General features: G+C 45.5%; 1 protein-coding gene across 1 annotated transcript; it reads right to left on the reverse strand.

Moving 5' to 3' along the window:
- Nucleotides 1-872: 872 nt before the first annotated feature.
- LOC129694686 (antigen WC1.1-like) lies at nucleotides 873-12,182 on the reverse strand. The gene is made up of 11 exons (XM_055631420.1): nucleotides 12,020-12,182; nucleotides 10,299-10,409; nucleotides 9,886-10,200; nucleotides 8,975-9,292; nucleotides 8,823-8,897; nucleotides 7,806-8,117; nucleotides 5,814-5,945; nucleotides 4,807-4,908; nucleotides 2,948-3,058; nucleotides 2,295-2,426; nucleotides 873-1,369 (listed from the first exon to the last, which is right to left on the reverse strand). Exons 1-11 carry the CDS (start codon nucleotides 12,180-12,182, stop codon nucleotides 1,329-1,331), a joined length of 1,812 nt encoding a protein of 603 aa, XP_055487395.1. The 3' UTR covers nucleotides 873-1,328.
- Between the last annotated feature and the right edge of the window lie 2,419 nt (nucleotides 12,183-14,601).

Below are 14,601 nucleotides of genomic sequence, written 5' to 3' on the forward strand. Positions count from 1 at the left end.
AGGAGATATAGGCACAGGTATTACATCTCCTGCGTTGCAGCGGAACGTACTTGGAGAGGGTCAGGTTTGGGTGGGGAGGGAGTGTGAATGGAGGTTGTGTGGAGGGAGAGGTCTCTGCTACCAGCAACATGGAGTGGAAATGGGATGATGTAACTGTGGAGAGAACGCATTGGAGGTGACGGAAATGTCGATGATGCGTTGGTTGCAGAGGCTGGTGGGGAGAAAGGGGAGAATCATGGGAACTCTAACCTGGTTCCATCTGGAGGAAGAGGAGACAAGAGCAGAAATATGGACTACGAAGGAGACGCCGATGAGGAATCCATCCATGACAGCACGTGTAGGGAGGGGGGAGGGTGTGGACAATTACCACATCTCGGATGCCCTAGAATGGAAAGGCTCATCTTGGGAGCAGATGCGACTGAGACGGAGGAATTGAGAGCAGGAGCTGGCGTCTTTGACAGTGGTGGAGTGGGAGGAAATGTGGAATAGATTACTGTGGGAGTCAGCAGGTTTGCCGAACACATATGATTGGCCGTATTTTACTCTCCCTATATGACCACTTGGTTACCGGTTTCATGATTTCCCAATTACCCCCTTGATGCCTATTTCCATGCACTTACTGATGAGAATTGGATTTTGCAAATTCAAAGTAAATCGTATAATCTGACTTATTATCCAATGTACATTTATCACCCTGGTCTTGATGATGTTTCCCGCTCATTACTAAGCTTTTACAATTAGACTTATGTTCTGCAATGTCTAGCCTGTGTCTTTAGCTCACATCTTGAGACCACGGGCAATCAACGTGGTGCTTTGTTTTAGTGTCTATGGGATTTGTATGTATGCTCGGACAAAATATGAACACATTAATATCGAATTCCACCTGAAGTATTTATTATGCTTGTTCAATTCTTACATAGAGCGAGATTGAAACAGTTCATTACAACACCAAAGCAAGGTAAAGCATGATAAGAACAAAGTAACATTCATTTTAACCTGCACAATCTTAAGCATTTACATGGAATGTATAAAAACGCTTACAAATTCAAATTAACACATGTTTATTGATTAGGAAAAAAAAGATCTATCTTCCAGAAGAAGAATGACGATTAAATATGTTTTTCTACACCTGTCCAGAGAGCAGAGAACATGTTTTCTTCCAAGGTTTAGGGCAAAAAATCAAACCAAGTGGTTTAAAATGAAGTCAAAGATTCTGCTTGTGATAAGTTGGTGAGTGATATCAATGCTGTGAAGATCTGCTTGTCGATCTTGCAGGAAGAGTGAAAGGCACGTGCTGTTTGATGAAACGCCGAGCGTTTTTCACCATTTTAAGCCAGGCTTTGGAAACAAGGTATCATGCTAGATTCACCTGGGAAAGAAAACAAAGCAAATATTATTGGGCCAGCTAAAATCAAGATTTAACATGAATTAAAAAATGATTTTCGTAATATTCGAGTCATGGAGTCATACAGCCCTGAAACAAGATATTTGACTTAACTCGTCAATTCCAACCAAAGATCCCACCTTAGCTGCTCCCACTTGCCCACGTTTGGCTCATACCCATTTAACCTAACCTGCCCATGTACCTGTCCAAGTATTGTTTAGAAGCGGTTACACTGCCAGTCTCAACTACCTCCAGCTCGTTCCACGTATCGTCAACCATCTGAAATAAAAGTTTGCCCTGTCACCTTAAATCTACCACTCTCCCCTTAAACCTATGTACAGTAATTCTTGATATCCTTCCTCTAGCTAAAAGGCACTGTACATTTGCCCTATCCGGTCCCCTCATCATCTTATACACCTCTATTAGATAACCCTCAGCCTCGTACGCTCCAAGGAACAATGCCCTAATCTGGCCAGCCTTTCCCTTGATCTCAGCCGCTCAATCTTGGCAATACCCGTGCAAATCGTCTCTGCTCTCTTTTCAACTTAATGACATGCTTCGTGTAGCAGGTCGACCAAAAATTGGACGGAGTGAGGGCCGTGCAACAGAATATCCAGCAGTGCGGTTTTTATGTACACCAATTCATTTTTATTTGTAAAAAGGGGATTGTGTGTGCGGTGACTAGAACTCGTGTCTGTTGGAGGCTCCATCCCCCCCATATGGTTCACATTGCAGTTGTGAATGACACGTTGTTCGAGTAAGAACAAAACCGTCCGTGGGCAACTTTCTCTGAACATTTCTTTTCTTTTAGCAAATAATATTTAAAGCAGGAAAGTGAATATAAAACAACGCAGTGGGTGGAATATTTAGCTGAGGATTGGTGATTCTGGCATGTCAGAGACTGACTCACCACCAATGTCCACGTCACCGCCGGCAACTGTTAGCATCAGAAGGTCATCGGCGCCACCGTCCGTCGGGAACTGACCGCCCGGACAATCAATGGCTTTACTCTCAGGATCGTCATGGTCACCAGGAACTAGATCTAGGAGGAAGTATAAACCGGAATGATCTTCCTGAAAATCTAAATTGTTTTGTAAGCTGCAAGGGATGTGAAATAAACACAGAATATTGGAGTAACTCAGCGGGACAGGCAGCATCTCTGGATAGAAGTAATTGGTGACGTTTAGAGTCGAGACCCTTCTTCAGACTGAGATGTTGTTGTGTAATTGGTATCTGGACGGAGAGAGGACTGTGTTGGGCCTGTGAAATTATTTAACGTTGCTCCAATCCGGCGCTATAATTGGTGTTATAGTTCAAGTCCTATCCACATTGAGAATATAAACACACAATGAATGTTTCATTCAATTACACAGCTGGCGGTCGAGAGGTTTATCTTCAAAGTCAAATTGGTGATGTTTTAAATAGAAACCCCTTACAGGTCCCTGAGATCGCCTCTCTACCATTTCACAGCGAACATGCTTTTACACCTTTTCCCTGATAAGTTCTGATTACGAACAAAATGAATTAAAATAGGAGAAAATGGGAAGCAAAACATGCACCAACCTCGAACACTGGAGGAGGTTCCTTCAGGGAGTTCGCTTGTTGAATGAGCACAACCCAGAGGGTCACTGGTGTAATATTCTATTTGATTCATGGAATCAATGGATCCAGAGACTAGAAGTCAACGACAGAGATAGTTATTAGACATCGGGCTAAATTGGGCATTGGAGCAGAAGACACACATCATTCTGTTTCTGATATCTGTTCGTTTCCATTCGAAATATTGCTGACATATTAAAACAAAACAAAAGCGCATTCGGTAAATATCATGAACATGTCAGTCACCAGGTGTGGAGAAGAAGCAAATATCCTTCACAGAGCTCATCATTTCCGGTATCTACCCACCAGAGCCTGGAAACTGATAGACACAAAGTTTCCACTGCCCGCTTCTATCCCCCACCCTAATGCCATAAACAGGACTGTGCTAATGGGAGTTTTTCTTCCAACTCCTTTTGTCCCATTGTTTAACCTCGTTGCTTAAATGTCCCTCGACCTCATTGCCAATCGTGTCTACTTACATCTGCACACCTCAGATGCTCCCCACAACTTTTACACCTTCCAATCTGTGTGGCTCACTACTCCTCATGTGTTCCATCCAGGAACAGTCCCTTCCCATCACGAAGGTTTCTGGACAATTGCTTTCGTCCCAGAGCAGTGACCCAACGACTTCAGTGCAGCTAACAGTCTCCTCTGCCTGGTGGAACTTGTCTTCTTTGGATGCCCTCGAGTTCTACAAATCAAATGAGTAGCCATGGACAATCTCATGGGCCCCCATCTAATCATGTCCATCTATCGGCTTCATTCAACACACTTTTTTTGGAAAAGCACCCTGGCCATGGATTTGAGGCTGACTCCAGAATGGTGCAGATTCCTTGACTCGATCTATCTTCACAAGATCCACCTTGTACATCCCCCTCCCACTAACCACAGGTGATGCAACACCTAGTATTACACCTGCTCCTTTATCTCCATTCAGGGACCTAAACGTCAGTCTCCATTATTCCATTCCATGCTCTCGATGTACCCTCCTTTACCCACGTGATGCCAAATGCAGACGAGGCAACCAGATTGTGTCCGCCAGGGACAGCTGGATTTCAATTCCATTCCTCATTCCCATTCGCCCTCTCTGTTCTCTGCCTCTTACATTGCCAGATTGAGTTTACATGCAAGCTGGAAGAGCAGCACTTCAGGTAACGCTGACAATCCGATGGTGTAAATATTTAATTCTCCAATTGTCACCCCACTTCTCTCTCCTGATAATCAACCCTGACTCTCTCAAACACAACATTCTCTCCACTGAGCCTGTCCCTCGCTTCCCATTTCCTGTCCTCATCTCCACCATCTCCATCAGCTCATAACCGATCCCTATCTGCACAGGATCCACAATTTCCATCCCATTTTTCCCACCTACCCACCATTATTCCCAAGGTTTCTATATTTCATTTGTTGACTTTTTTTTCTTATCAGATTCCACCATCTGGAGCTCCTTGTCCTCCCTACAATCACCTCCAACCGTTGTGGTCACCTCCACTCTTCATCCGTCTCCCCAAATGGATGTGTCTACAATTCCACCCCTCGTTGCATACATCCACCTGTCATCTACCAGAAACTTGTGCAGCATTTCCTCTCGCCACTTTCTATCAACCATCTCCGCTCTACTCCAGACATGAAGAAGGGTACGGACACAAACGGTCATCTGTACATTTTCCTTCATAGATTCTGCCCGACCCACTGCGTTGCTCCAACAGTTTGCTTGTGTCCGATGTATCTGTTACAATGTTTTTATTTTTGCTCCGTGACCATTAATTGGAGTGGAGGGGATATTTATCGCTGAAGAGCGACTGTCGAGTGCAAATACTCACTTGAATCATCCATCTGACTGAACTTGTTTCCAGGAAGAGTATCGTCAATCTCTTCATAAATTGCTTCGTAAAAGCCAAATCCTCTGGCTCTCAACTCTGCATCTGTTTAAAGGAGAGTGTGGGTTAACTTGTGGATTTACAGCAATAGTATTTAACAGTTAGTATTTTGCGTATAACATGTAAACATTATGCATTAATGCTATTCAAGGTAAAATGTTGATGAGCGTTACCATTGAAGAATTACGCTAGAGGTCTAACGGCTTCTTGCAGAAATTAGCGAATTCTACGAACATCAAGAAGATCACAGCTAGTGTGCATTAGTAGGAAGCAATTCCTCATTTCTGTTCCGCCACAACAATGCTGTTCAAAGCCTGATTGCATTCCCAAATACATACGGATGGTACAAGTGTGGGTGTGGGTGATCAGGAGTTGACATTTCCACGGGTTTGTCAATTTAGGAAATGGAAGACAGATTGTGTTGCATCAAATAAATGGAAGGAGATGGGGAATAAAGCATTGCAGGAGCATAGAATGTGAGGAAAGAGCAAGCTTGAGATGTGGTGGATAGAATCTAATCAGAATGTTCGCATTGAACAGGATGTTGAATGGAATGTTCTTCTTCTTCTTGCGTATGGCGTGCACAGCCTAAAGTTGTCGGACAACTTGTTCTATTTGATCTTATATGATTGTGCACGCCAGGTTGATTGCATTCGTCGATACAGGGCGGACAGAGTGAAGGTTGCAATCTCCCACCCCAATGGAATGTTGAACATCAGTCAAGTGAACAATAGATGGAGGAACCCAAACAATAATCACATTTAACATTCCATGCTATTACGACAAATTGCTCTTTCCAATAGGAACCATGGAATACCTACACGATGCTGCACAGTTGCATTTGTTGCTCAAAATGCAAGAAAGAAAAGAGCACATGGAAAAGCGAATGAAAGTCTCTTCACGCTATGAAATATTGTCTGGAATAATAACGCTGTAACGTTGAACCTCACCTCTTCTTGCTGATTTCCTCCGAGCTATTATCACCAGTGCGACAAATTCAGCGATGAGTAGGATTCCCAGAGTTGTGCAAACCACAACAGCCGTGGAGAGCGGCTTCTTTCTCAACTCTGAAATTGAAATTCCTGGATAAACGGAAAACAGAAGCAGTTGGTCCAAACTGAAAACATTTCTAGGGGCAATTGATGAATTTTAACTGCTGGTTGTGCATCTTGCTTTGCTAGAGACGTTTCCCAAAATCCGGTCATACATTGCACCAGAAGAATGGCTGAGCAGAAAACAATAAAAAGCTCAAGTCTCTATTGTATTGTGCGGAGTGGTATAAATAGAAAATATACTAGAATGTCCTGATTCCTCACTAGTGACGCTCTGTATCCAGACAACAGCTGCAATGTTATATTCAGGCATAATGTGCATCCACACTGCTTGCCCCAGACTTCAATGAATAAGACCATTTGGCCCATCAAGTCCACTCCTTCCTCCAATCATGGCCGATCTATCTTTCCCTCTTGAACCCATTCACCTGCCTTCGCCCCATAAGCCCGGACACCCTTTCGGCAACATCTTGCGAAAGAGCAAGCACTGTTTTCACTGACTCGACATGCCACCGAACAGAGGAACACTCACCAACAAATTCTTCCAAATTTCACAAATTATCTTGGTTCCTACACATAATAACAGTTAATTAACAGCCATTAATCAAAGGTCAGTAATCCTCACTGAATAGTGCAATATGGTTCCTATTACCAACACTTCCTGAGGAGAAAATACTGCAATGAGTCCAATATCCTGTCTTGTCACAGAGATATCTGTCTGGAGCTGGACATCTGGACAGCAGTATAATATAGATAAATGTGAGGTTATCCACTTTGGCCGCAAAAACAAGGGGGCAGATTATTATCTCAATGGAGTTAGGTTAGGTAAGGGGGAGGTGCAACGAGACCTGGGAGGTCCTTGTACACTGGTCACTGAAAGTTGGCTTACAGGTACAGCAGGCAGTGAAGAAAGCTAATGCAATGTTGGCCTTCATAACAAGAGGATTTCAGTATAGGAGTTAAGAGGTTCGTCTGCAGTTGTATAGGGTTCTGGTGAGACCACATCTGGAGTATTGTGTACAGTTTGGGTCTCTTAACTTGAGGAAGGATATCCTTATGATTGAGGCAGTGCAGCGTAGGTTCACGAGATTGATCCCTGGGATGGCGGGACTGTCAAATGAGGAAAGATTGAAAAGACTAGGCTTGTATTCACTGTAGTTTAGAATGATTAGAATAATGATTTAAAAACATATAACATTATAAAAAGGAATGGACAAGCTACATGCAGGAAAAATGTTCCCAATGTTGGGCGAGTCCAGAACCACTGGCCACAGTCTTAGAATAAAGGGGAGGTCATTTAAGACTGAGGTGAGAAAAAACTGTTTCACCCAGAGAGTTGTGAATTTATGGAATTCCCTGCCACAGATGGCGGTGGAGGCCAAATCACTGGATGGATTTAGGAGAGAGTTAGATAGAGCTCTAGGGACTAGTGGAGTCAAGGGATATGGGGAGAAGGCAGGCACGGGTTATTGATAAGGGACGATCATCCATGATCACGATGAATGGCGGTGCTGGCTTGAAGGGCCGAATGGCCTCCTGCTACACCTATTTTCCATGTTTCTATGATTTTTTTTTTAGAATTTTGCAAGTCCTGTTTCACATACTGAGTCAGCCAATTTGAAAACCACCTATCATGTTCTCAGCAATTAGCAAAGAGTAGCAAGCGAATATCAGCACAGTCAGCATAGTGTGTAAGTGTAATGGTCAATATCGCATGAATAACAAATACCTGAAGTGCAGGAGCCAGTGGGGGATCAGAACTGGACGAGGACATTGTAAAAAGTTTTTAACAACGACATCTCTTTAAATTTTCATTTAAAAACACTCAGATATTTTACTAATGAAACTGAAGGTGTGTAGAGATCGGGGAATATGCCGAACGACACATACCAGAACAGGTGACATAGACATCTTCCTTGTGATCACAGTCATGTTGACCGAGCGGTGAAGACGGACAACGGGACAGGAATGATTCCCTTCCCGTGCATTTCACTTCATCCAGCCAGATATCACCTGAGGCCGGGGCAATGGTCGCCGCTCCTGGAGTCCAAAGAGCAGAGCCACAGCCCAACTGTCTGCAGACGACATTGGCATCGACGAGACCCCAGGAGTCATCACACACCGTTCCCCAGCTGTTGTTGAATAATATTTCAACCCTTCCGGAGCAATTGTTGCTGCCGCCATCAACCCGCAGTTGTAGATCTAAGTGAAGTTAAATTAAATACTCAGTTAAAAATACGTGAGTGCTGAAGTAACTCAACGGGTCAGACAGCATCTCTGCATGACGTGTGCAGTGACGTTTCGGATCGGGACCCATCTTTAGACTAATTCTAGTAAGAGGGAGGGGAAGAAGCTGTAACAGAGATGAAGGCGGGTCTAATCTAGGCAAGTGATAGGTGGATTCAGGTGTGGGGGGTGTTCATTGACAGATGGGTGCACAAAGGTTAGATATGAAAAGAGGACAAAAGGCTGTAATATAAGGAATGACGAGGATGAAATATGAATCCAGAGGAAGGGATAAAGGTGGAAACGGACGGATGGGGTTGTGAGGGGGGGAAGGGAATGTGGGTGGTATATTTCATGTGAAGGAGCGAAGAATGAGTTTGGGGAATGATGCCAGTGCACGTTTGGAAGAAGGACTGTTCACAATACTTGAATCAAAAGGGACAGAATAGCTGGGGGCAAGGACCCATGGCTACACGTTTACGGTTGAAAGGAAGTTCGTGAGAGAAGAATCAAAAGAAGACATAGCTGGGATCCATGCAAGGACCCATGGCTACACGTTTAACGAGAAGATCGTGAAGTTCATAAGTCTCTTGTTGAGGGTTCATCTATTGTTTCATCACTCATTCATCAAACATCCGGGGTTGACGTCACGCTGACGGTGTAAGTAGTAGAATGACTCGCCTGGTAAACGGCGAGATTTAGATTCATTTCCTCCGTCGCAGTCTTTCCCGCGGGTTGTCTCCGGCATTTCAGCATCTGTTGAGAACAGTGAAATGTTGACGGATTTACGCGCGTGTTTAATCTGCCATCGTATGCTGACTTTCCTGTGTTACCTTTACATGAAATGCCTACATCCTCCCTGTGGTCACAGTTGTGTTGCCCCCACGGGTCAAACTGGCACTGCCAAAGGGCTGACTCGTACGAGTTACATTTCATCTCATCGATCCATATGGGCCCAGAACCTTGTCCATATTTCCAGCCGCGATAGTCAATATATGCGAGGGGTCCACATTCTAATTGTTTACAGATCACTTCCGCCTCCACACTATAGAGCTTCTCGGAGCACACTGTTCCCCATGTCCCGTTGTACCACACTTCCACTCTCCCTTCACACCGCCGGCCTCCGTTCACCAGGCGCATCTCTTTGTGTTCTGTGAAGGGAACAGGAGGTATACAGGTCATCATAATGTATCCATCCCGCAGATAGCAACAAAGAGGCATGAGAAAGATCTGATTCAACAAAAACAGATGTCGCTGGAAAAACTCAACAGGGACTGGTAATTGGGAACAGATTGGGTGAAGAGGAAATCGCAAGGTCAGCTGTTTTATCAAGTCATTGAAAGTGGAGGGCAGGGAAATACTTGTGTGAAGTGGTGCAATCTTGCTTCAGTTCTGGTTGAAAATGCGACAGTTCTGAACCTGAAAGCAAATACTCCATTTAATTAACCTTCGATTGTGCAACATCGAAATGATAATTGACAATCACGATCCCTAAAGCAAGAGTATAAAATAAAGAGGGAACATCTCCCGTTCACAGATATCAGCTCAGGAACAGACACTTCCGCCCACAATGCTTTTGCCGAAAATGCCGAAACAATATCATCTCGTCGGTCTGTTTCGGGAAATGTGGACAAATGCTGTTAAAGCGGACAACAGCTGAGGGTGAAATGAGCAGAGATACATCTCTGGAATGAAGGTCCCCACTCTAAGCTGCAGAGAATCAGCAGACCGAACGTATCCTTACCAGAACACTTCACTGTCACATCTTCCTTATGACTGCAATCGTGCCGACCCCACGGTGCGGAGGAACAGTTCCAGAGGTATGATTCGTTACCCGAGCATCTTACTTCATCCAACCAAATTTGGCCTTTACTTCGTCCACAGAATCCCGGAATTTTATCTTCCACAGCATATCCGCAACCTAGCTGCCCGCAGACCACGTTAGCGTCATCTAGATCCCAGGAGTCATCACAAACTGTGCCCCAAGACCCATTGTAATAAATCTCCACTCGTCCAGCACATGTACTTCCACCCCCAGACAGCCGTAATTGGAGATGGTCTGTTGAACAATTACAAGGGAGTTAATCACACAATTGCAATGTACACCCATCACCCCACCTTCGGCCGCGCCTTCTATGCTATCCCTCGGAAAGGTACCCTGTGTTGTTCCACACCACATGGAAGTGTTTCTTGTCCAGACTTCTCTCACACACGGCCCCTCACACCCACCATCGCCTGCTCCCTGGACCTGATGGTCTCTTCTGCCGACTGGAAATGGAGAGGGCCCATAGTATACGTGGACAATCTCTATACGTGGACAACCTCCCACTTTACACCCAGGTCCTGGGTGGATAATGTTGCAAAAGTCCTGCTATGTATTTTGTTTTAGTAGATAATAGACAATAGGTGCCGGAGTGGGCCATTCGGCCCTTCGAGCCAGCACTGTCATTCACTGTGATCATGGCTGATCATCCACATTCAGTGCCCCGTTTCCGCCTTCTCCCCACATCCCCTGACTCCGCTATCTTTAAGAGCCCTATCTCACTTGCTTGGCAGTCTCCTGGGAGTTAACTCTTCAGCGGCGCAGATGGTAATGCTGTGGTCTCACACTACCTGAGACTCCGGTTCGATCCTGACCTCAGGTGCTGTATGTGGGGAGATTACACGTTTGCACACGTGACCACGTGAGTTACGACCAGATCCAAAGGTGCGTTTGCAGGTTAAATGGCCTCCGTTAAATTTCCCCCAGTGTCAAGGAAGTTTATGAGACAGTGGGATAATATAGAACCAATGGGTAATCAGTCTTCGGGGTGGACTCGATGGGCCGAAGGGCCTGTCTCCATGCTGTATCTGTACACGATATTATAACTTTCTCCAGGCTAACATATCAATAAATGTGTGTGTGTGCTAATGTGTGCGTACGAATGTGCCTGCGTGTGTGATAATGTTGGTGTGTGTGTGATAGTGTGTGTTGGTGTGTGCGTGTGTGTGCGTGTGTGTGCGTGTGTGTGTGTGTGTGTGTGCGTGTGTGTGTGTGTGTGTGTGTGTGTGTGTGCATGTGTGTGTGTGCGTGATAGTGTTTGTGTATGAGTGTGTGTTTGTGTGTGTGATAGTGTTGGTGTGTTGGTGTGTGGGTGTGTGTGTCTGTGCATACACCTAGACTATTGTTCAGGTATTATTCTCCAACATAGTTTTAATGGGATCTCAAGTGTGTAATATATATATTTATATACAGATGTGGAATATAAATATTTATCGACAATCGACTTAAGGAATTCTCTGGAATATTTACCACCCATCTATATTTAAGAGGGAGTTAGTGTGGCCCTTGTGGCTAAAGGGATCAGGGGGTATGGAGAGAAGGCAGGTACAGCATACTGGGTTGGATGATCAGCCATGATCATATTGAATGGCGGTGCAGGCTCGAAGGGCCGAATGACCTACTCCTGCACCTATTTTCAATGTTTCTAATTTGATAAATTATACTGGACTCGCTGGATGTCCCTATCCAGCTATCTAGCAAGTTAAACAATTAATCCAATAAAGACCCGTAGACACGAGATGTCGTTGATTCTTTACTGTATTCAACTGTAAAACTGTAACATACAAGCAGAAAGAGAAACCGCATATTTAGTAACGTTATACACTTGGTATAGAAACATAAACTATGATGCCACCACTAAATACAATGCTGTTATGTAAGAAACCAGCCAGGGCACATTAAACATTCTTAACTGTTAATAATAGCAATGCTGCACAATAACGTATAAAGCTGCTGTTACACAAACATGATTACTCACAGACAATGCGTCTAACAAACTGGTGCGGTGGAATGGCAGTAAATACACACTAGAATTACAGTCTGCACCATGCGGTACTGTCCCTGAGCTGGGCTTCCTGGTTTATGACAACTTCCTGCCTAACAGGAAAGGTAACCCAAAGCTGTAGGAACCTGAACATCCAGCAGGTGGCATTAATATCTGCAAACAGAAAGTGGTCCAGCACATTCACCGCCTGGGGTCTCCCAGACCCCATGCACATTTCCCATTTAACCCTCAGAGTCCTCGGGAGACAGGAGGAGAACCATTTCGGTGATTGGGCGGACCTAGAGCTTCTGGGACGGACCGTGACCCGGGGTCAGCTGGGATGTCGTGCGTGGGAATGAACCTCCACTGATGAGATGGCGAAAACTGATGGATGCGTTGGATACGGCTGTGGACGCATGTGTAAATCGCCTCGATCGGTTACAGATATACCCCAGTACTACTTTGCCGTCCGTGTGGTAGGGGATATCGTCCATCTCCTTCGCAATCGTCTCTGCGATTTTGACAGCCAAGACAGCTGCGCACGATTCTAGTCTTGGAATAGTGAGCTCTGGCTGGGTTGCTAGCTTTGCTTTGCCAAAGATGAAGCCCACCTCCGTTATTCCGTCTTCGGTGATGACCCTCGGATAGGCAACTGCGTATCTTGGCTTGCCTAATGCGTCCGAGAACAGATAGAGCTCCTGTTGTAGCATGCTCAACTTTGAGAATGTGGTGTAGGGCCGTGGAATCTGTCGCATCTGTAGACCCTGGAACACGTCCCTCCACTTGGGTAGGTCCATGTGCTCCACCAAGACCTACATCGCCAACAACTACCCATCCCAGATCCAGCTTCTGGGCGTACGGGGCATTGTTGGGACCGTTAATTAGTTTCCTCACTTTATGCAACTGCAGAATATCTCTTCCCAATAGGAGCAGTATTTTGGCGTTTGGGTCCAGTGGAGGAATCGCGTTGGCAATGCATCTGAGATGGCTGTGGTGAAACGCAACGTTGGGAGTGGGGATCTCGGCACGGTTGTTAGGCACTTGATTGCATTCTAGGAGTGGAGGAAGAGGGAGCAATGTCTTCTCATCCACAGACTCCACCATGTAACCACAGGCTGTTCTACCTGCAGTCTGCTTGAGCCCGGCACATGTCCGCAGTGAATATGGCTTAAGATTGCCTTTAACCCCAAAGATATTGAAAAACTCGGATGTTGCAAGAGAGCGGTTGCTCTGTTCATCTAAGATGGCGTACATCCTGCGTGCCTCTTGGCGACGTCCTTCTGGATAGACTGAGATGAGACATATCTTAGCGGATGCTCTCGCGCTGACCCCATCACCGCACACCTCCGTGCATGTGGAGGTGATCTCCTGGTTTACTGCTACCTCTTCCTCCCCGCCATGCTCAGATGTGGGGGGAGATGGCTCGGACTTCCAGGGGGCTGGGCCTGGATGTAGAGCGGAGAGGTGTCTGTCACTGTTGCACTCGGTACATTTCACTTCTGCTGTGCAGTTCTTGGCAAAATGACTTGTGGAGGAGCAGCAGCGGAAACAAATGGAATGTTCCTTAAGGAAGTGTTTGCGGTCTTCCAGGCTCTTTTCTCTGAAGGCTCTGCACTTCTTTAATGGATGAATCTTGGCATGAATGGGACACAGCTTTGATGGGTCACTGGATTTCTGTGTCTCAGGAGTTGTTGGAGATGCTTGTGTCCTGTGGACGGAGACGAGAGGTTTACCATGTCTCTCTATGTTATCCCTCTGGACGATTGCTGGACGAGAGAGGCAAAGATTGAAGCTGGGATCCGTTCTGGTTTTTGCCTCCGCACGGATAAAGTTGGCAAACACTTTAAATGGGGGGAAAGAGATGCGGTGGCGGCGTTTATAATTGGATCCAAATTCAGTCCACTTTTCCTGGATGTTATAAGGAAGCTTCTCAACAATCAGTGCAACTCCCCTGGAGGTATCAAGGTAAGACAAACCAGGTAGATACCCATCGGCCTTTGCCGCTTCGATTTCTGACAGAAGGTCCCCGAGCTCACGTAGCTTGTATGGCTCTTTGATGGTGATCCTGGGAAAGTTCTCAAGCTTGGTAATGAGGGCATGCTCAATAGACTAAGGAGAACCATAAGTTTCTTCAAGCCTCTGCCAAACCATCATCAAACTTGCTGATGGATGTCTGATGTTGACGGCCTTAATTCTTGTTGCCTGCTCCGAGGATTCTTTCCCAAGCCATTTTATCAAAAGATCTAGCTCTTTTCCGGATGAAAGGCCCAGGCCTTCTATGGCGTTTTGGAAGGAGGATCTCCAAGCCCAGTAATTCTCAGGCTTGTCGTTAAAAGGCCGTCAATCCTGTTGTAACAAGCTGGCTGCGAGCGAGGTATTTGGCGCGAGGTCCATGGTGGTGGGATTGATATCGTTGGTGGCTTGAGGAGAGTTGTTAGAGCCGCTGTGCAGAAAGGTTGCCGTTGGCTTTCTATCCTCCAATTTATGCTCCACGTTTCCTTGCACATTACGGGGATTGTGATGACTATGAAATGAACTGGCCAGATTAGATTTGGTCTGGTGAATGGGCGGCAATGGGCAAAAATACTATGCTACCACTCGTCGATATCATAATCAGTGACATGTTGGCTTGACTTTATGCTGGCTTGCTCTAT

Source organism: Leucoraja erinacea, unplaced genomic scaffold (genome assembly GCF_028641065.1).
Source record: "Leucoraja erinacea ecotype New England unplaced genomic scaffold, Leri_hhj_1 Leri_757S, whole genome shotgun sequence".
Taxonomy (NCBI): Eukaryota; Metazoa; Chordata; class Chondrichthyes; order Rajiformes; family Rajidae; genus Leucoraja; species Leucoraja erinaceus.